Source organism: Mus musculus, chromosome 9 (genome assembly GCF_000001635.26).
Source record: "Mus musculus strain C57BL/6J chromosome 9, GRCm38.p6 C57BL/6J".
Classification (NCBI taxonomy): domain Eukaryota; kingdom Metazoa; phylum Chordata; class Mammalia; order Rodentia; family Muridae; genus Mus; species Mus musculus.
The window spans coordinates 7117070-7139687 of NC_000075.6; the positions used below are offsets into that span (position 1 = coordinate 7117070).

The 22618-nt window shown below is 36.2% G+C and overlaps 1 protein-coding gene across 8 annotated transcripts in view; it reads right to left on the reverse strand.

Moving 5' to 3' along the window:
• The window catches only part of Dync2h1 (dynein cytoplasmic 2 heavy chain 1), a 249757-nt gene that overhangs the window by 188520 nt on the left and 38619 nt on the right, over window positions 1-22618 (reverse strand). For all 8 annotated transcript variants that reach the window (XR_003947762.1, XR_001778791.2, NM_029851.3 and 5 more), the window contains 16 exons: window positions 22305-22437; window positions 22092-22209; window positions 19929-20041; window positions 17950-18069; window positions 17175-17325; window positions 14769-14974; window positions 13625-13807; window positions 12594-12776; window positions 11887-12110; window positions 11089-11204; window positions 8662-8861; window positions 7663-7927; window positions 5539-5746; window positions 3740-3869; window positions 1762-1917; window positions 326-585 (listed from right to left, as the gene is read on the reverse strand). Coding sequence is in view for 6 of the 8 variants with exons in the window: in NM_029851.3 (NP_084127.2) it covers window positions 326-585; window positions 1762-1917; window positions 3740-3869; window positions 5539-5746; window positions 7663-7927; window positions 8662-8861; window positions 11089-11204; window positions 11887-12110; window positions 12594-12776; window positions 13625-13807; window positions 14769-14974; window positions 17175-17325; window positions 17950-18069; window positions 19929-20041; window positions 22092-22209; window positions 22305-22437 (2766 nt within the window). In the remaining 2 variants the exon portion in view is untranslated. The remainder of the gene's footprint in view (window positions 1-325; window positions 586-1761; window positions 1918-3739; window positions 3870-5538; window positions 5747-7662; window positions 7928-8661; window positions 8862-11088; window positions 11205-11886; window positions 12111-12593; window positions 12777-13624; window positions 13808-14768; window positions 14975-17174; window positions 17326-17949; window positions 18070-19928; window positions 20042-22091; window positions 22210-22304; window positions 22438-22618) is intronic.

Here is a 22618-nt window from a genome sequence, read left to right on the forward strand (position 1 = left end):
AACATAAATGATGAATGCACTAAATATAGCTGGCCTTCATTAAGCTAGATACTATTTTTAATAAGAGAGATGTACTCAACTGTTAGATGATAGTTAACTCAAAATAGTAACCAGTAAGTATATATAACAGGTTCAATTTTTGTTGTGACTATATTTTCTAAGATTACACAACCTGGCAGAGAAAATGACAGTCTTCTCTGAAGTCATTTTGTCTTAAACATGAGTGAAAGCAGAAAGTATTCTTCATAAAAATCTAAGTGTTTTGAACCAAAGGGAACGTAATCCTTGGGGAGGAAAGAAATCAATTCTGAAGGCATTTCCTTACCCTTTGCCACATCCTTCTGGTCCCACCAGAATAAATGGCTGTTTGGTATCTGAACTTAGCCAGGGTTTGAAATAATCTAAACCTCGCTGCATATCAGGAGTCTGAATGACAGGAAGGATGTGGCCATTGCTGAAATCATCAGCTGTCAGGCTCTCTGGCTTCTTTAGCATGTAGGATGCTAACTGTCCTCGGTCACAGTCATAGTAGGTGTCCATTGGCCTGTGAGAGTCTGGAGGGGTCTCCCGTGCCCAATTAAAGACCTTGAAAGGAAAATGCTGTAATGAGGTGTTTTTACATATTCATCAAAGTAAGTATCTCAACAGTAAATTGCCCTTTTAAAAGTAGTTTATATACTTCACTTCTAAGTAAACTTTAAAATTAAAATAGCATTTTACCTCAATATGATCAAAAGTACAATAAAATAAATAATACCAACTTAGTAGATATTTATAGATCAAGTTACAAAATTGTAAAATATATTTAAGTTTTAAAAGTATTCTCTCAAACTGCAGACTTCAAGAATGCCAAAGCCCTTTATTTTCAACGTTTCCCAGAACTGATTTGAGTTACGCCCACAGCATTCCATGAATGATTCTGCTCTTCCACACTGAAGTTGTTTGTACATGGGAATGTTTCAAAACAGTATACAGGAAGGTGCTGAGCAGTAATGGTGAGAGGCAAGAGGACTCGCAGCCATGGAGAAACAAGCAGGTCAGAGAAAGCACAAACAATGGCCCTAAGAACTAGCAAATGAAGCACTGTTTTAGTCTTAGTTAAGCACTCCTGGAGTGGCCTGAGAGAAGATTAAGAGCACTGGCTACTCTTCCAGAGGACCTGCAAGTTCAGTTCTCGCACCCACATGGAGGCTCACAATCATCTGTAACTCCAGTTGCAGATAATACAACATTATATTCTGGCCTACAAAGGCCCAGGCACACACCTGGTACATAGACATACAAGCAAGCAAACACCCAAACACCGAAGAAGAAAAAGAAAGGGAAAAGCCCCTCATGGTATAGAAATTGGCTTTCTGACCTGGTGGTTCAAATATAATCTGACTTTATTAAAGAAATAATTAGAAATATCACAGTATTTCTAAGTGCTAACACTATTCTATTCTAAAGAATAATTTAAAAACTGTATTCTTATGAAATTAAAGCTTAATGAAATAATGGAATATATCCTTAGCTTATTATAAAACGCCATAAAAATTTAAGAATATCAGAAGTTCTGATTTTTATATACATAAACATACATACATACACAAACATGCATGTATACCTATATTGATACAGATGTCCTGTTAAGTCTACCAAATATCATAAATTCATAACTTAAAGTTGCATACCTTAAAGTTACATCCCTGTGTGTTGAAAGTTAAAGGTCAAGAAAAGTTAAGGATTGTGGCTAAAAAGAGCCTGAAAAAAGTTCCTTACCTCCTTGGTAAACTCCAGACGTGATTTCATATTCAGATTGCCACCCAGTCCTCGTATAAGATTAATAATAAACTGGTCATGGTATTTGCATCCATGGAGGTGGGACAAGCCATTCATCACAGTCCCAACCAGACTCGTCTCCACCACATAGTCATTCTGTCGGTTTACACGCATGGAAGCAAAGCAGGGAGGAGGGATGTTAACCAGCAAATGCCAAACCATGCAAACTGACACAGCAGTGCCAAAAAAACCTTTACATCCATCCTTCTCCTTCATTTAGGAATTATGGCTATTTTTCAGTTTACATATATGCTTTGAAAATACAAAAATAATTTTTATAAGTAAACATGCATTTTGAACTATAAATGCTAGAATTCTCAAATAGATACATGATGTATTTCCACAACCTGAAGAAGATACAAACATATTTTAAAAACTTCAGACCAGAGCTAATGTGGTTTGCATCTAAAATACCCACCACAGTTTCATGTTTTGAGGCCTGTCTCTAGTATGTGACACTATCATGAAGGTACAATTTTTAACGGGCAAGATCCAGTTGTAGAAGTTGGTCACTAGAGGTGACCCCTATTCATGTTTATCCTATCCACCCCTGGATCTGGCCTGTTTCTCTACTTCCTTGCCAACAGCATGAGGCACAGTGATGCAAGGAATCCTGGCCAAATGTCACCACTGCCATAAGACCCATCAGCTCTGCTCTGCTTCCCTGTCATGACAGAATAAAGGGTCTGAAACTAGTTTGCCCTTTCATAGTGAATCTCATAACTAAGTACACGCTAGCTAGTGTCACACCCTTATTCCAACACTGACAACACCAGGGAAGCAAGCACACCTCAAGGACTAGCACTGCTAGAACAAGATAATGATCTGGTGAAAAGATGCCAGACACAGACAGCGGGCATCTTGCCACCAGGACCATCTTACTCTCTACTCTTAACAAACTTGCTCTAGAATTCACCAGGGGGATGAATGACAGGCTTGCTCCCTGCCCTCAAAGAACTTCCAGGTGAACATAAACATAGTAATATGGTTGTTGAGTGTTAGGGTAGAAGCAAGTGGGAGAAACACCTGAGTCAGCCTGGGGGAAATCTTCTTTCTCTAAGGACTGGGAAAACTAGTTAGTCTGAAATATTTTAAAACTTGTCTTAATTTCACCAGGTTTTTCCTCACAAAGGAAGAGAAGCAAACAAAAGAATATAAAAGTACAGCAAATTTTCTATTTTTGTGTAATCAATATGAAAAAAACTGACAAACTGATCTCTAAATGAACTTCAGACTAGTAGTCATTTGGCATCAAAAGAGTAGTAGCTATTTAATTTTTATGTTTGCATTTTTCATAAAATTGATAATATGAAAGAAAATCCACATCATTTTTTAAAAATTATGTATGCATGGAAACAGACTGTAATCTTCTATTCATGCTAAGCATCTACTCATGCCTCATGGTAAATTCCTCTAAGACAGCAGTATTCTGCCAATGCTGGTGATGGTCATGATGTCTACGTGCATTCTCCTGCCCTAGAGAGATCCTTCTCTAGGAAGATGTGTTCTTACTAGCTTAGACTTCACATATTTAGATGTCTATTGTTATTGCATAAGCAAATATTTCAAATATTAATATAAGTAACTTACTGTCCCTTTTGAATTCTAGTAATAGCTTAATAATGTATTTAACATGATATACATGTAGATAATTATTAACAATACAATTATATAAATGGTTTTTCCACTGAGAAAAAAGACATTCTGGTATTCAAGCTTTTCAGGTAAGTGAGAGTCTATAGACCCAAAACTAAGACTAACTAATAAAAGTAATGTAAGTAGGTAGGAAAGGGACAGCAATGAGAAAGTGTACTCTATACCCAGGTCCCACCAGAATTCTACCACAAGGCAGCAAAAACAGACACAACCCCTTGATTATACATCCCACTTCACTGATCATAAAATATGGTCAACTCACCTGCTTTAAAACCCACTGTAACGCTTTTGAAAAATAATCTCCAATCCAGTTTTCAAGATTACTTCTGTATTCAAGAGGCTGATTCCTCAACCAAGATTTTATGAGAGAGTTAAGATCTGTCTCTTCATCACTATAGGAGAATAACACAAACATGCAAGCTACTTAGGAAGAAACTTACACCAACTAAAGTTCCTATAGACCTCCATCCCATCAAGTATGTCAGCCGTTAACACAGAAAGTTGGCTTCAGTGACTTCCGTGTGTATGCTGTATAAATTAGCACTACTCAAGACCCTACTTTAAAAGTTTTCACTGGGCCTCTCCACAGATACATGCTTAGCAAATATCAGGAGAAATAAAGAAAATGTAAAAGGTCCATGCTAAAATACACAGCAACCTAAAAGTTAACAGATAGCTTTATTTTACACGAAATCATACATCTTCATTAGGCCTCATACAATCAATACCCATGCCACCAACAAATTACCATCCTCTGTAGTAGTATGTAACTGTTTCTACAACATATTCACAGCACCTACTTAGAAGCTATGAACCTTTTTATCCTTCATAAACATCAGTCTCACTCCTTTTGTGAAGTCTTTCTCCTATGTTTAAATCAGTGTAAAGTACATGATAAATACTGAATAGAAAATTTTAAATTTTCCTGTAAACTCACTTATTGCTATAATATTCTCACAACATTATAACACTAAATACATGATAATACCATGAAACTATAAACCGGAAATAAAATTTTAATAAATAACTCAAATACCAACTGAATTTCATGATTCGCTTGATATAAATGCTTCTGATAATACTTTCAGTGAAAGAAACAGTTAAATAATTTCAAGACATACTCTAAACCCCAGTGGTAACAGCAGTGCATCAGCCACAACATAAGACAACCTCAAACTGTCCTGAAATATAGGGTTGATGAATGACAAATTCTAAACATTTGTGCCAAACTATTACTCATTTGGGAAAATAAATCTGACCCAAATGTCCATGTTCTGGTATGTGAATGAGTATGTGACAGCTAAAACTAGTTACTACTTGTAACGGTGCATGTGACATTTAAAACAGGACACAACATGGAGTATGTGAAATCTAAAACTAGTTAGTACTCATTTTTGCTGTTTAAACCTTTTCTCAGTTCACTGGAAAAATAAAAAATTACTTAGGAAAGAGGTTGTCAAGGTGTAAGATGCCAAATTTAGGCTGTGGAACCTAATCTTGAATTAGACGTAATGGCTTAACAATTTAAAACTACGTAACTAAGATATGCTACTGGGATTTAAACACTGTTTCCTAATGCTTACTTAGTATGCTTACATCTCTAAATTCAAAATATTTTAAGTTTTTAAAGTAAATTAAGTAGTTGCTATTTCTCTTAAAATAATAAAAATAATTTTGAGGTATGACCAAATTGCTAAAATAATTCACATATAATAAAACAAACTCTGAATCAATTAAAATACAACCAAAAAAAGCTAATCATAGATACAATCACTATGAATACATAACTTATATAAACTCATTCTTTTTTTTTTTTTTTTTGCATTTTAAAGACAAGGTTTCTCTTTGTAGCCCTAGGTGTATTGGAATTCTCTCTGTACACCAGGATGGTCTTAAACTCACAGAAGTGGATACCAGGCTCTGCCTCCCAAGAGCTGGAATAAATGATGTGTACCTCTATCACCAGGCTGTTCATTCTATTCTGAATTAAGTTAGTTATGAAACTAAAATGAAAAATAAAGAATATTCTAATATATAGTATAGAAATGATCTGTGGCTTACCTAAGAAATATCATTCCCATTCTAGATATTGTGGCTGGTGAAGCACAACTTAAATCATGAGTTTCAAATACAAAGTTAACATTTGGACCAAACTGAATTCTTTCTCCACTAGGCATGGTGAGCAGCCGATTATCATCCAAAACAGAATTCAGAGATTCTATCCATTCAGGGTCAATGTCACCATCACAGATTATCCATGAGCTGACATCTATTTCCAAAACACAAGAAAAAGGACTTAATAATAATAAGGAATAATACACACACACACAGAGGTTGTGGGGACAGATACTGTTAAGGAGTAAAGTAACTTTCACTACTTAGAAGTAATTTCCATCTTCATGTAAAGAACAGAGTTGAGCAGGGTGCAGTGTCATAGGAAACAGTGCTACATGCTGCATACATGCTAGACAAGCTGTGAGCAATATTGCTTCTACTGCCCAAAGATAAGGTACAACCAACACAGTATTATCACAGTTATCTCGAACCATGCATACGGAACTCACAATGTCTCTTAAAAGGTAGTGTGTTTCATGTGTTTTGCAAATTGTATCTTGGATATTCTAAGTTTCTGGGCTAATATCCAATTACCAGTGAGTGCATATCATGTGTGTTCTTTTGTGATTGGGTTACCTCACTCAGGATGATATCCTCCAGATCCATCCATTTGCCTAAGAATTTTATAAATTCGTTGTTTTTAATAGCTGAGTAGTACTCTATTGTGTAAATGTACCACATTTTCTGTATCCATTCCTCTGTTGAGGGACATCTGGGTTCTTTCTAGCTTCTGGCCATTATAAATAAGGCTGGTATGAACATACTAGAGCATGTGTCCTTATTACAAGTTGAAATAATGGTACATGCCCAGGAGAGGTATTGCAAGTGAATGCCAGGGCCAGGAAGCGGGAGTGGGTGGGTTGGGAAGCAGGGTGGGGGAGGGCATAAGGGACTTTCAGAAAGGAAACTAAGAAAGGGGATAGCATTTGAAATGTTAATGAAGAAAATATCAAATAAATAAAATAAAATAAAATAAAATAAAATAAAATAAAATTTAAAAAGGTAGTGTGTGAGATAAATATTTGTTTCAATGATATACCTAAAATAATCTCCTGGTCCATGTGTTTGGCATGTCATGAGAACATATGAGTATATATTACATAACATCTCTTTTAGAAAATATGAAGAACCTAATTTTCAGTAGGAAAAAGAGACTGAGTGCTGCCACTGATTTTAGTATTGCAAGGCTGTCCTGCAACTGGAAGAGTAGTAACCAGGCTGTACATAAGCAATGCTGGCAGTCTTTTCAAGAGCAAAGACATTTCATCTGTCCTTCCTCAAATCAGCCATTCAAATTGTACTAAAAAACAACTCAAAGTGGGAAATGTTGCCAACAGTCTGGGAAAGGGTAGTATGTGGCCTTTATTTAATGTATTATTACAAGAAAAATGAAGAAACTCATTGAAAAGCCTTCTGGTTGCATTAATTTCTGAAGTGCCTTACTTGAAAAGCTACTTATTAAACTAAGATTTGGCAAAGTAGTCTACTGAGATCTTGGTCAAAAATTCTCTTCAAAACCAAGTCAGGTCTGGTGGCACGGGCCTTTTGTGCAGTCTGGAGACAGAGGCAGGCAGATCTCATTGAGTTCAAGGCCAGTCTGGTCTACACAGCAAGTTCTATGCCAAAGCTACATAGTGAGATCTTGTCTCACAAATATAAAATGAAAACCAAAAAACAAAACAACACAAGTAAATTGAGAAAACTTAGACCAAGAAATAAATTGTTTTATCATTTCAATTTTCAAAATAACTCATTCAAATATATCAGTTATATTAAAAAGGCATATGTCAACTAATTACTCCAAGATTTTATATTCTTCCAGTAAATTAGTTATGAATTATATTTTAATCAAGTTACACTGATTTTTGATTTTGTTAAATTTGCTATTGAGTGATGCATATAACATGACAGCATAAAACTTTGTCTCAACAAAACAATAATAAAAGTAGTAACATCTACTAAAATATATAAAAACATTATAAAGTGTTTTAAGTCATACATACAGTTCAGTGCAAACATTATAAACAGGCTATGTTTTCTCTAAGATGAATAAATAAAATAGTGACCAACCTTGAGGCTCACGAACTACTTGGCGAGCACTATTTGTCAAAACGCCATCTGACCACTCTCTTGTATCCATGTCAATGTGTCCTAAGAGCTGATGTCTGGGCATAGCTTTGGGATTCATAGTGTACTGTTTTACTACTTTGCCAATTTTACAAAGTGCAGCCCTTAACATTCTCCAAAGGGTAGATTTGCCAGCACCACTTGGACCAACAATAACAACGCCCGTTCTCTGGCGCAACTGTTCATATAATTCTAGAGCCTTCTTCATCTAGGAGAAAAGATATATGTTCATATGCGATTCACCAGTCTTTCCATTCTGTAAACACCTTTCTTCTATAAATATAAATTACCTCACTGCAAAAATAAAACCTTAAATAGATCACTAGTTAAATAAATGAGAACACAGTGACAATGTGATCTTTAAGCTCAGCATTTCTCTTTTAAAGAGGCTGCTTTACATAAAGTTGAAAACATAGATGCTTTCTTTAGTCATTAATACACTTAAACATGTGATTTTACTCAGTTATTAATTTATATTCTACTTCTCAATACAAGTTAAAGGGAAATGTTATTTTTAAATAATCATCTGCACCATATAAAGAAGCACTGTTAGAAGAATTCCTACTAATAAATTATCAAGGTGCAACTAAATTACATGTAATCAATAAGCAGAAATTTATGTGAACCATCTAATCACACATAAGACGCTGTGGACAGGCACCAGAAATCAAATGTTGAACAAAAACATATATAGATGCTGACTTTTGTGACGATTACTATCTGGTGAAGAGTTAATACTAATCAAGGACATAGGTGACATTAAACACACATGAATGACAGAAGTGAGGACAGCACAGCAATCGCCCTAGTCAGAACCTAAAGACCCAAGAAGTGTCCTAGAATAAAAGTAAAGTTGACAGATGAACAATGACTTAAAAAAAGACTGATAATGACTATTTGTAAGGATTGACTAAGGAAAGACATTATATTCCTGACAGTTACCTGATTGGGTATGACTTCATAATTGGCCTCCTCAAAGACTTGCTTTAATGCAGAACTTAGTTCGTCGTATTCTACTTCTTTAAAGTCAATGCCAGGAAAGACATCTTTAATCAGTGCATCAAACCGCGTGCAATCAGCAAATGTGAATTTTGACATTGTATTAAGTCTCAATGCTTGCACCACAATGTGATTTTCATTAACTACAGAAAAAGTTTCATTTTAAAATCATTTTTTATCAATTGAGTAACAAAACATTTTAAGTAAGCTGTACCCTTGCTATTCACTCCAACTTATTAAACAGCATGCTAGACACACTTATAAACCGTAAGTCATAACCGCTACACTTCCTTTTGCATGTTTTGATTGCTGAGAAATAAACTCTTTCCATGGGATTTGAATCCTACTGTACCACATTTTCACACTAAAAATCATCATTTCCATTTGTACAATACTTTTACTTTTTGTCATATAATCCTCTTCTTATTTCAGTTTTCCATACATATTACGTCTCTAAGACATGACACAGCAGCAAATGTTACAACTAGGAATCAAGTAAACCTAGTCTAGATTTAAATATTTCCAAATTCCAATGTTATTAAAAAGAATTTCCTTCCTAAAATAACACTCTAAGCAGTTCTCACCCTTTGCAACACTTTTGGGGGTTGAACAACCCTTACAGATCACCAAAGGCCATCAGAAAATGCATATATTCACACTACTTTTCATTACAGTAGCAAAATCACAGCTATGAAGTAGCAACCAAAATAATTTTAGAGTTGGGTGTCACCACAACATAAGGAACTATATTAAAGAGATGTAGCATTAAGGTTGAAAACCACTACTTTGAATGGTAATCTTTGGTTCATCTTGATCTAAATGGCTCAAAAACCCACTCTTAGACTAAGTGCAAATGCTCCTATAATTACCAGATTCTTATTAAGTGAATTCCAAGACTAGGCAATCAAAATACACAAGGCAAAGACACTATATTTGTTGTATTTCCTGGCATTTCTCCAAAATTGCTGAATTATAAGTAGATATAAAGAAGTATGATAGTTCTTAAGTTGATTTCAAGTACTAAATTCATAGCCATCTTTATTTACTAAGCATCAATTTTGAATATTTATTCAAACCATCAAAAATGGAAAAGTTACTTAAGCCTTTCACAAAACAGCTGTCCACCTTTCCATTTGCCAACCCAGTAGTGGGGCTTAATGAACTTTCTCTTTGAAGATGTGAACCTTTAGCATTTAAAGCTCAAGCAAGAAATTTCATGTCCCCTTTTCCTATGCTTGGATCTTCAGTCTTTCTTCTGACTGAAGTTTTCCTTCTACTACCTTCTGTGGAACTAGATCAGAACAGAAATTGCTTCAATTTTTTTATTGTAAATTTTTCTTTCTTCTCCTTAGATTGTAATTGATAGTTTTGTTATTTAATTTTTAATAGCAACTTGAAGAAGAGGAAAATTCAGCATTTCTAAAAGGACACAGGGGTCATTTCTTCTATAAAATGGGACAAAAAGCATTTGCTTTATATTTGCCAAGTATGGTCAGAGTATATGCTGATATTAATAATTCAGGTTATCCACAAAATGATGAAAGGGAAAATATAAAATCAGCAAGAACGTAGGCAGCTATTGCCTAGGCTGAGAGGCAGAGCTTCGTCTTAGCTGCCTCACTTTGAAGGTGAGATAGACTCAGTGGTATTTTTTAGCCAAAACCTAGGGATCAGGGAAAATCAGTTTTACAGTAAGAAAGACTAGCCAGCACCAGCTTCACCAAGGGAAGAAAGCAACATCCCAGGTGACGTCATGTCATGCACCTAGCAGCAGAACATGATGAACAGAGCATCTGCCTCTGCCTCTTCTCCACTAAGAACTTAATCTAATCACAGTATACTGCCTCCATCATTTGGAAGGAAAAACACAGTGATGTGTCTCCAATATCTCTGTTAACCAAGCCTCATGTGCCACTGAACACCTGTTATCAGGGTAGATTCCTACAGTATGGGGATGCAGGATCTCATCATGTTTCCCAGGTTGGACTAGAACCTAGTCTTCCTGTTTCAGCCTCCTCAATTCTGGACTAAAGGCATACATCACAGCCTGTGATTCTAATGAATATTCATTTTAAAAGCAAGTGGATTTGACTATTCTTTTACACATCACTACTACTTCATATGCAATGTACCCTTGATTTTTCCAGTCAGGTTAAAAGTAGAAAAAAAAAAATCATTAAAAAGAAAACACAGCAAAATCACTCAATTAACTGATACAAGCATACCACACTAAGATGTTAAAAACAGACTAAGTCTGCAAGGTTTATTCAAGTTGTCTACATTGTATCTACACCCTTTCATAATAGAAACTATTCAAAATTAAAACATATTTCTTCAACTAGGTTGTTTAATTAGAATAATAAAGCATACCATCTTGTTTTGTGCTATTTTTCTTCAACTGTCTCAGAAGATTCCCACTTCCTCTCAGAACTGTCTTCAAAGCTCTCAACCCCCAATCATAATGCTGCTGAGGTGTCAAAAGTTCCCTGAAGTAACAATAAAGAAAACATTAATTTTGCAAGAAATTATTTTTAACATCACATCCAAAGAAATATAGATTGAGATATAGAAATTAATACTAGAATTTCATTAATTTAAACAAGAAAACCAATTACACAAATAATCACTCAAGAAAGCAACTGAAGAAAGCATGACAATAAACAAGATAAACTCATCATAAACAGATCATTATCTTAATGAAGCCATTAAATGAAAAGTAGTTAGTACTGTTATTCATAAACTCTTTGATAACCCAGCTTACTATCCCACCTTTGACACTATCCCAGTTCCCTATTATCTAGTAAATTATATGAATCAGAATTGTAGGGTTGTCTAGGATGCAAAAAATTAATCTAATACTAAAACTAAAACATGAAACAATCCCTCTAAGGAGCTGTAGCTTCTGAGTGGTTAGCTGGGAAACTGGAAAAATAATTATTTAGTCACAACAGTCCAATATAAATATTGTGAAAAAAATTATCAAGTTAATGACAACTAAGAAAAAGAATAGTTTAATACAGATGTTTTTATTATTATTTGAAATAAAATACATCATATTCATACTATAACAAAAAGACCAACAAGTTCATTGCATAAACTAGAAAAATATGAAAAAAAGGAATATACACTGGAAACATAAAATGTGAACATTAAAATAGAAGGACCCACCTAGATAGGTTGAAAATGGCGACCAATTTCCTGCCTAATTCTTTAGCATCTTTGAAGCCCTCTGAATATAGAATCACTTCTGCTATGAGATCATTGTCTGGACGCGACATCGCCACTGGTCTGAAAAGCTGTTTAAGGTTATCTGGAAGTTTTTGTCTTCCTCCATAACCTTTTCCAGCAGGATTCATGGTGATAAAAATTCCAGAATTGGCATTTATTTCTACCTGAAATATTAATTTATAGGCATCAAAGACCTTAAAATGAGAAATTTTATTACAATGCAATTTCTACACATAATTCGAACATCTTAGCAAAAGTAGACTCTGTATACTAAGCATATCCTTATATAATACATAATGTACTGCGCAGTATCTCTCTGCATTATACTGAATTTTTCTTAAGTTTTCAAGTTTAAGAATAGATAACTCACTCTGTGTCAAATGGCTATTAAAACGATAACCTCTGAAAAGCAGACAAACAATTCACTTGGAGGATTCCTACACTTTTGCTGTCAAGTCTCGGTTTATTCATCCACAGAGCAGAACAGCAGCATTTGCTCCAAAGACAGCACTGAGCACTCACTCACTCAGACATCAAAGCTCTCTATGCACCATGGCAGTTCAGAAACCTGATAAAGCCGCTAGTCACACAGGTCACAGACTAGAGGTAGCAGTGACCAGAAGCCAGTCACAGGAGGTGTCTCCTACCTCTTTTCCAAGCAGCTCACACACAGTTCTGTGGTTCTTCAAAGCGTCCTGAATGGTCTGGATCTGCATGGAAACGGCTGACAGGACAGCTTCTTCCAGTCGATTGAACTCATCAAAGCAGCCCCAGGCCCCACACTTTACCAACCCAACAAATATCCGCCCCATTGACTTCACATCAATGCCCTGAAAAACATAAAAACAATTTTCATTAAAGATGATGAAACTCTCTAGTGCTAGAAATAAGTTGATATTTTGTGCAGATAAACAGATAATCATCCACCTACAAACATTGCCGTTGTTTTGCTTTGGTTTTGTTTTTAAAATAAAAATGTAGGCAAGACTAGTGGCGAATGTCTGTAATCCTAGCCCTTGGAGCCTAGGAGGAAATAATGGGGACTGCCAGTCCCACCTGATCCACACAGAGAGATCCTGCGTCAACCAAGTGTGAGAGTGGGGGTGGGCACGGTAAAGAAGCTACTCCTTCAGAACTCAGGGCAGTTTCAAGGAGCCTTCTCAAAAGAACACAGAACTAAATAGAAAGAAGACTTCATGTCAGGCAGTTCAAAGTCAGAATAAAAACCCTACACTAAACGGTAAAAGCTCTAAGATACATTTAGGGTTTTGTTTTTGTATTTTTTTGTTTTTGTTTTTTCTTTCTAATTCAGTACTATCATTGCTAAAAATTATTTTCTCCAGTGTAATAGAAACATTCATTAGACGTTTTAAAATGTTTCTTCACAATAATTCTCCTTATTGAGTTTGAAAAGTATACAGTGTACAAACTCTCCACATCTTGTCAACTCAAACAAGACTTTTGTTTAATTGATTTGTAACTAGAATGATCTGAAACTGAACGTGGTGGTTATGCTTATGCTGCTGGTGACATGAGATACCAGGGAGAGGCTACACAGGCCCAGGAGTGTGTGTCTTCATAGACAAGACAGCAAGACATCACCATTAGTCAGTCAGCGATTTGAAAACAAAATCTTTCCTATGTATGTACAAGAAAAAAAAAAAACCAGACACAGTACCTCATCACAGTTAAAAACTAAAACTTGTCTCCCAAGAAGTCCACCTAGTGCCTTTACTGACTCAGTTTTTCCAGTCCCAGCAGGTCCATAGGGATTCCCTCCGAGTCCCATCTTCATGGCTTGAGTGAGAGTCAGGTAGCATTTGTCTGTCAGTGGAGTATAAACCAGCTTGGGCGCGTTACCCTATGTAAGGGAAGCATGGTGTTAGCTCACTCGTATTCTACCCCCTCCAAGTCAAAAGCCTCATGCACAGCACACAGGTTTCAATTTTTCCCTAGTGAAATAACTTTGACAAGCAGAACCTGAAATAAAGCTTCAGTATTTTTCAAGTATACATTTCATTATATCCTGAAAGGCTTAACCAGGGTCATGTTTCCAGTCCCTTTCATTCTTAATGAGGGCACAAAAATAATGCTAAGACGAACAGACCCAAATAGATATTACATGGGAAATATGCCACTTCATAATTGTTAATTCACATAATTTATTTCCTAATGCCTCAAAGTAAAAATAATCTTTAAAATTCATATTAAAATAATTAATTTAGAAAATCACTGTCAAGTTTTTTATACTGTACACTCGAGGGCCTTCGGCCATTTGTAGAATGTGTTGTTGTATCCTTTAAGAAGGTCAATTAGCTGTAACCCTAACATGATTATTCTGATGACTGATTCATTATAATAAAAAGCAAGAAGGATATAACTGGGTATGTTTGTAATAAATTATATGAATTAAATCTTTTATCTGAAAATCCTTTTCCTTTCAAGCTGAAATAATGAGCAAACACATTCTAGCACATTTACAATCACAGTGCCTGGGAAAGATGCACACGCTCTGCCACTCTACTGGAGCTGCCTATATACAACTCTCTTGAATTAAAAATAATATGAAATTAAGCGTGAATGTTCCTCATAAGAAAGATACATGTTTGAGAATTCAGTGATGTCAACATTATTGTAAGTAGAATAATGGTTCTTTTCCTTATTAAAAAAAAAAAAAAAAAAAAAAAACCTTCCAAATTCTGACACAAAAGACAGAAGAAAAAAAAAAGAAACTAAAACAGAAAAAAATTGTTTTCCAATAGCAAATTTCCTTTAGATAGTTTCTATCCAGAAAAATCAAACCCTTCTACCAAAAGTCCTACCTGGTACTCGTATGTATACTGCAGTTCAGAGTCCACCATTTGAACATAGCATGTATGGTCACTCTTCATGTAGAATCTCACTTGTTTCTTCCAAGCCCAGTCATCAGTTGTATGAACTTGAACTTGGTTTAGTTGCTTCACAATATCAATATTATGAATAATATCAAGAATTAGTGCTTTCAGCTTAAGCTCCAGAATTCCTGATTCTACACATAAAAAACAAGATACAATATTAATATGTGAGTTGTACCTTGTATTCACACATGCTATGTTAAAGACTTTAAATGGCAACTTCAAGATACACTGCGATAAAACAAGTCATGCAAAACAGAAAACCGACAAGAAATTAGAAAAATTACAGCATCAGAGATACTTCATCCAGCGACAGACAGGAGCAGATGCGGAGAACCACAGCCAAACATTAGACAAAGCTTAGGGAACCCCAAGGAAGAGGTAGGGGGCAGGGATTGCAGGACCCAGAGAGGCTAAAGATACCACATAATCCACTCAACAGACATCATAGGAGCTCAAAGAGACTCAGGGAGCCTATATGGATCTGAGATATGCCTCTGCATATGTTATAACTATTTAGCTTAGTGGTTTTGGGGGACTCCTAACAGCGGCAATGGGCAGGGGGATCTCTGACTCTTTTGCCTTTTGTTGGGGCTCTTTCCCTCCTCCTGGGTTGCTTCCTCCAGCCTTGATCTTGTTGAGTTGCTATCCCTAGGAGATCTGCTACTTTCTGAAGAAAAATGGTGGCGGAGGTGGGGAAAAGAAGAGGTTTTGGGAGACAGAGTGAACTGGGAAAAGTGGAGTGAGGGGAAACTACAATTGGGGTATAATACATGACAGAAGGATAAATAAATAAATAAATAAATAAATAAGACATTTCCAGGATACAGCTCACAATTACTTAACACTCAAGGAACCATCTGAACCTATGTAAGAGGAGACAGTTGCCTGGCACCAATACCAAAGAAGAACTAAGGAAGACTCATCAAGCACACTTCAAACAGTGTCCACTGACGCTGGGAGTGAGGACACTACACTCTAAGGTCTGCTGCTTATCAGGCGAGCCTGCTTGCATAAGGCCTTGCCTTAGACAGAAGCCCACACACCAGAAGGTAACAGGTACTACTGAAATGAATGGAACGATGTCAGCAAAGAGGTAAAAAAGACACGAACTAAATACAAATTTTATAGTTGACAACTGCAAACCAGAAATATTGCTAGCTTACCTAAAAATTTGAGAATTTAATGTTTGATTATATTCACCCCTTACTGCTCCCCCAACTCCTTACATATTCACCCCCCTTTTGAACCCTATCTCCAAACTCAAGTCCCTTATAAAAATGACAACTGCTTTAACATATAATATACATTATAAGCCGGGCGAGGTGGCGCACACCTTTAATCTAGCACTTGGGAGGCCGAGGCAGGTGGATTTCTGAGTCCGAGGCCAGCCTGGTCTACAAAGTGAGTTCCAGGACAGCCAGGGCTACACATAGAAACCCTGTCTGGAAAAACCAAAAAAAAAAAAAAATGTATGTATGTATGTGTATATATATATATATATATATATACACACACATTATATACGTAAGAAGATTGTTTATAAACAAACTATCACTAGTCAGAAAACACGAAGCGAAAACAAGGTGGAATAATAATATTTCCAAGTGTTGGAAGAAATGGAGACACCTTCAGAAATATGCACACTAATGGCTGACAACCCTACTATAATACAGACACTTAAAAGTTATCAAGACGAAAACAAACTGTACCAAACGGAAGCCTGATACCAGAACTGAGGGAAGTGCCACAGAAAGTGGGTATGCATTGAGGTACGTGGAATCAGTAAGCTTTTTCCTCTCAACTCCTTAAAATACACTTTAGAGTTAAAAGCCAAAATTATACTCTCATGAAGTGTCAGAGTATATAGATGTACCATGAGCATAGGAGAAAGAAACTTATGTGGATAAGGTTTTGACACTCAACGTAATATATACTGATTCTAAGAATAAGATTAAAAGTTAATTGTAAGCCAGGCATGATGGCACACCTTTAATCTCAGCACTTGGGAGGCAGATGCCATCCTGGTCTATAGAGCAAGTTCTAGGAAAGAAACCCTGTCTCAAAACAAAAAAAAAACAAAAAAAAACAAAAAACACACAAAAAAGAACACCAAAATTAATAAATAAATAAATAAATAAAAGGAAGTAAAAAAGGGAGATAGGGAGATAGGGAGGGAAGGAAGGAACAAGGGAGGAAAGAAAGAAGGCAGGCAGGCAGGTAGGCTCAAGTAGACTGTATTTCACTGAATCATCAAAGCGATGTGCAGTATGGGTGGGTGGGTAAACACACAAGGCTCAGGCAGAATAACAACAATGTTAACAGACTCCATACCCGAGTTCCCTGGGTCCTCAGAGCTTGTGTCAACACTAGTGTAGCGCTCTAACTTAGCCACCAGTTGTGCTTCAATCTGGTGAAGACTGTGGTCTTTGATGGCATTTTCTACATCTTCAGTAAACTTGATCTGCTCTGCCAAACACAGTATCTGTTAAAGAATAAGACAAATTATAAAATTCATAAGAATAAAAGTCCTGCCAATGCTTCCTTGGCCTACAAACACATATGTATAATACTAAACCTAGATGGTTAAAAATCAAGAGCATGGGCTGGTAAGATAGATAAATTATGTGTGTGTGTGTGTGTGTGTGTGTGTGTGTGTGTGTGTGTGTGTGTATGTATGTACATGCTAAAATTTACCCAAGGAAAAGACTTTCCACATGAAACGGTATCTGGTTTCACTGAATGTTCTGGATAAGCTCAGAGAGTTCACATTTAGACATTAAGTCGTTTTGTGTTCGTGCTTCACTATGATTTCGATGGGTAGGGGCAGCAAGGGCACCTCTTCTCTTCAGTGAGGATGGACTAATCCCTGAGGCAGGAAGTTAGCTTCTGTCCAGTTCCCTCTCTCTCACTTTTTGTCTCCCCTAGGGATGTGATAAAGCCTACAAATAACCTGGCTGCACTGCAGTTCATCCTCCCTTCAGGGTAGAGGGAAGACAACCCAGATTTTTAAAGGAATATTGTTGCTAAGTACTGGACCAAGAACAGAGATGCCAGTTATCTGAGCCAGCTGACCCATGCTGACCATATCCCAGAAACTGTCCCTCACCTGGGAAGGGAACAGAGATGGGTCAATTGCACCTTGTGAACTTCGTCCAGCAGTAACACATTCTTTCAACAACTGTTTCAGAGTTTGCTTCATTTCCAAAGCCAGATCATTCAACCATGCCTGAAAGTGAATGGAGAAAATAATATGCAGGAGTCATGCAATGAACCCACAGTCTATGTCTGAACACAGTCTTTCAATGCAGAAAAGATGTGTGAACCCCTCAAATGCACTGAGTGCTGTCCCATTCTTTACTAAGTAAAATTTTGAGAAAAACAGCTTTGTTTCTGTTTTGTTTCTTTTTACTTCTTGAGACAATGTTGAGTGTGAGCACCCAAACCTTGGAGCCAGGTCTGATGATCCCTCACTGGTATGATATAAAAATCCCTATAACCATTTCATTATTATCCAACTGAATAGGTAAACTAGTAAAGTCATGGGTTAGCTGAGTCTCCTGGTGAAATAGGCATTTAAAAAGTATAATCACAGAAGGGGCTGGCTCAGCACGATAAAAATACTTCAGGAGGGATCAGGTTGTCCTTAAGCTGATGCTGTTTCAGTGTCTCAATAACACATTTATCTACCCACTTGCTTATAGGTAACATAATAAAATTTAAGTTAAAATGTACCGGGACTACAGATCAGTGAGGAAACAGTGCCTGCCATGTACAAGACCCTAGGGTTAATTCTCAGCATTGCCAACACCTTCCCCACAGATGTACAGAGGTACATAATGAGAGCACAAAAAATAACAGCAACTATGAATCACTACTTAATAGTTGACATATATAAAAATATATGTCATATAAAAAAGTCATAGATAAACTTAAGAATTAATGAAGTCTGCAAAGAAAGAATCTCAGTATAGTATTGGAGGATATTTTTGGGCTCTGTGTATTCAAATGCTGATTTTTGTACCCAGAGATCAGGCTATAGTCCAGAATTTGGTATGACTCAGTGTTTTGTAAAATATATACTTCATCACCTTCTGATTGGGTAAAATAAAGAACTGAGCAGCCTATGGAGGAGAGGAAATGGTGGGATTCAAGAGGGTCTCAGGTAGGACCCAGAGAGTCTCCATCCAGACATGAATGAAGGAGGTGCCAGGCCAAGATTAAGATGGCAGGCAGTGGGCCACATGGCAGGGATGTAGGCCAAGCCAACATTGTTGAGGTAGAATACCCCAGTATCTGCCCATCTATAGTGCCAGACGCTCTTATTAAAAAACAGAAAAGCCTCCAAGCCCCTCCCAACTTTTACTCCCTGAACTTCCACTTCTACTTTGCTGCCATAATTGATCTAGTCCAGATCCTAGAACCTAAGCTCCTCCTCCCACTGTGCCAGCAAAGCTATGAGAAAAGCAAAACACAATATTCATAAGCAAAGATGGCAGCTCCTTAGCAAACATCAGGGTTTTTGATCACCTGATTTACTTGAAATCCAATAGAATGGTGAGACCTAACCAGGAATCAGTTCTCAGAATGAAGACTACAAATCAAAGAGATACAAACTACTGCTGCTGTCAGCTTATGATCTCTTAAAACTAATATTTTAAAAAAAGACAAAAACAAAACAAAACAAAACAAAAACAACTGACTTATTAGTTTTACGAACTTCCTAGTGCATTTAAGGCAAAGCATTCCATTTAATTTTCAAAAGAATGTCTTTGCAATAAGAGTTAAGAGTCTCATTTCCCTCTAAAAAAATAGCCTCTCAGCCATAGAGCTGACACAATATGTAGCTAAGATTAACATTCAAATATTTTTCAGTCCACAACTAAAGTTCCTTATAAAATTAACTGCTGTATTTCAAAATCCAAAATCATACCTATTACTATCACAACTAATAATAAATTTATGCACTAACAAGATCAAACATTTTTGAAGATAAGGTATGTTTCCAAAAAGACCTAAATTAACCAATTCTACCTTACAAATTAACTAATTGATATAAATTTCATTTTGTGAAACAGAACTGCTTACCTCTACATTATTTGATAGGAGAACTTTACTTTTAAAAGGTACAACTTCTCCCTCTAGTGACTTCATTGCAGTTATATGTTTAGATTCCTCATCAAAGCACACACTGTTAATGCCTACAATACAAAAGCAACACTTGTGCTGAGGATGCAGTTTGGTGCTCAGCATTCTGTCATCAATCACAAGGCTCTAGATCACATCCCAAGCACTGCACACACAATAACTTAACTTAAAACAGCAATATAAACCCAAAAAGATAAAGGATTATAAAGAATACACTATACACACACACACACACACACACACACACACACACACACACACTACATACTCAAATACAACAGGATTATAATGTACATGATATATATATAATCATGCATATATAGTAGCAACCTTTGTATTTAAATGACTTAATGAAGGAAAAATACTTTCACTGGGTACTCTTACTATTAATTTGAAATATTTTATTAACATCTAGCTATGCCCTGATTATTTATTATTTATACAGACACCTGGCTTGAATATATATTTATTCACCCAATTCCATCTTTTTCAGGAATACATTTTTAGGCAGTCTTATCACCTAACACATAGCAATCCATCAGGACTCTTAACTCTCATATGGCAGTGGATTAGAATGTTACAATCTCTTAAAAACTCTTGGAAGTTTCACGTAAGGCCTAAATAAATACTTACCTTAACTAAATACTTATTCATTGGAAAAATATATCCAGAAAAGTGTATAGTTTATCCTAACCCAAAATTGAAATCATGCAAAAGCCCAAACACTGAATAAATACAATCATTAGCAGGAAATAGCTTCAGTTATGTGAGCCAATGGTAGAAATAGCTCAACAGGTACTGAGGGAACAAACTAGAAATGATTCCAAAGCCACCTACAAAGTAGATAAACATGTCACTGTGACAGTGCATAGATAACCGGCAGCATCAGCCCAACTAGACCAAATGCAGCAGCTCTAGGTATGGTAAAGCCATCACTGTAAGCCACAAAGGCCACTACAAATGAGCACCTAAGATGCATATCACCAACAGCTGTGCAGGACCTGATCCTTTTTCTGGCTATTATCTGGCATTACACATGTGAATGTGACCCTAAAGAAAAAAGAAAACCACATAGGGATGATTCTATTTACTCTAAGAAGGTCAGAACCTAATCTGTCTGGGAAGTGGCATGGGAAGAAGACTGCCGACATGCCAACCTGAGGGGAGTCTCTGATACGGGAAACATTTCTATCTTCAAGTGGGAGCTACACAAGTTTGGTGGGAACAGAAACACACCCTACAGCTTCAGGCCAACAAGCACTATAAAATGTATCTGTAAGGAATAGGTAGAGTATTTGAGGTTTCATGGGTCAGTTTCTATCAATGACGAGTCAGAATTTAGAACACAAAGGAAATTACAGTCAATACACAAAGCCATCTGCTTGACTATGTTTGAATAAAACCTTATTTTTAAAAAGATAGTAAGATAGCCTAGGCTCATGAGCTGTAGTTTGCTGATATTATAAATAAAAATGATTTAAAGAATTATTTTTAAAGTTAATTTGAAAGTACAGCTCTTTTCAAATATTGTACCTAAGAGAAGTCAGTCATTACTTTCTAAGGAAGCTCATTAATTTGTCAAAAGATATCCAAGTGAAGTGATCCTAGAGCAAGAAGGTAGAAAGCCTCATTTTTTCATTGAGCAAGTATTTCTACTCCCAGTGCTTAACTGCACTACATAGATGACTCCCTGTTCTAAATGTCTCCTTGGTCTCTCAGACAATGATAGTCTGCTGGTTTCTCAACATAATGGTCTTCCATTGCTGATATACCTACCTCAATATTCTCTTCCACGTCTAGGTCTTGCACAGCCTCTTCCTTGGCTCCATCTCCATTCTTTTAACTAACACCTCTAACTTTGAGATATCATCATTTTGTTCATGGCATCCCAAAACTGAGCTGAGTCCTCTGAGAGACACCATTACTGCAACACGCACACACACACACACACACACACACACACACACACACACACACACACTAAACTTGTTCACTCACTCGCTTCAATTCCTGAGAGTTGGGGTATGAACTGTGGTAGTGAAGGGTCTATCATTATAGCTGGAAGACAGTTAAAACTATTTATTGAAAAATCTTGAGTCCTACCAGCAAACAGCTTCTTCAGATGAGACTGAATCACTGATGGGTTAGTTGACTGGCCCAGGATTTCTAACAAGTCATCATCACCAATAAAATAAAATCTCGGGAATGCTGACCGTTTTTCCTAAGGAAAGAGGAAAAAAAAAGCTTTCTCTTTTTTCAGTAATTATGATACTAAGTATCTTACAATCTATTAAAATTTAAAACAAGCAAACATGCCTCCAAAAATTCATTTAGGGATTTCTGGCATCTTTGAAGCTGATCAAGTATCGTTAGCAGAGTGTTTCTGATTCCTGCATGAGTAGTCAATGTGGTGACTCTACTGTCTTTCCTGATGTCCATCATTATTGATCTACAAAATAAAAGGTTTTTTTTTCACATTTATGTTAAAGTTTCTGGCTTAGATGAAAATATTTTTTACTTGCTTCAAATAAAGAGCAATATTTACAGTTAATAATTTATTATGCTTGTAATAACCATATTAATTTTAATGTCACTACAATTTTTCATCAAATACTACAAATCCTCTTAAT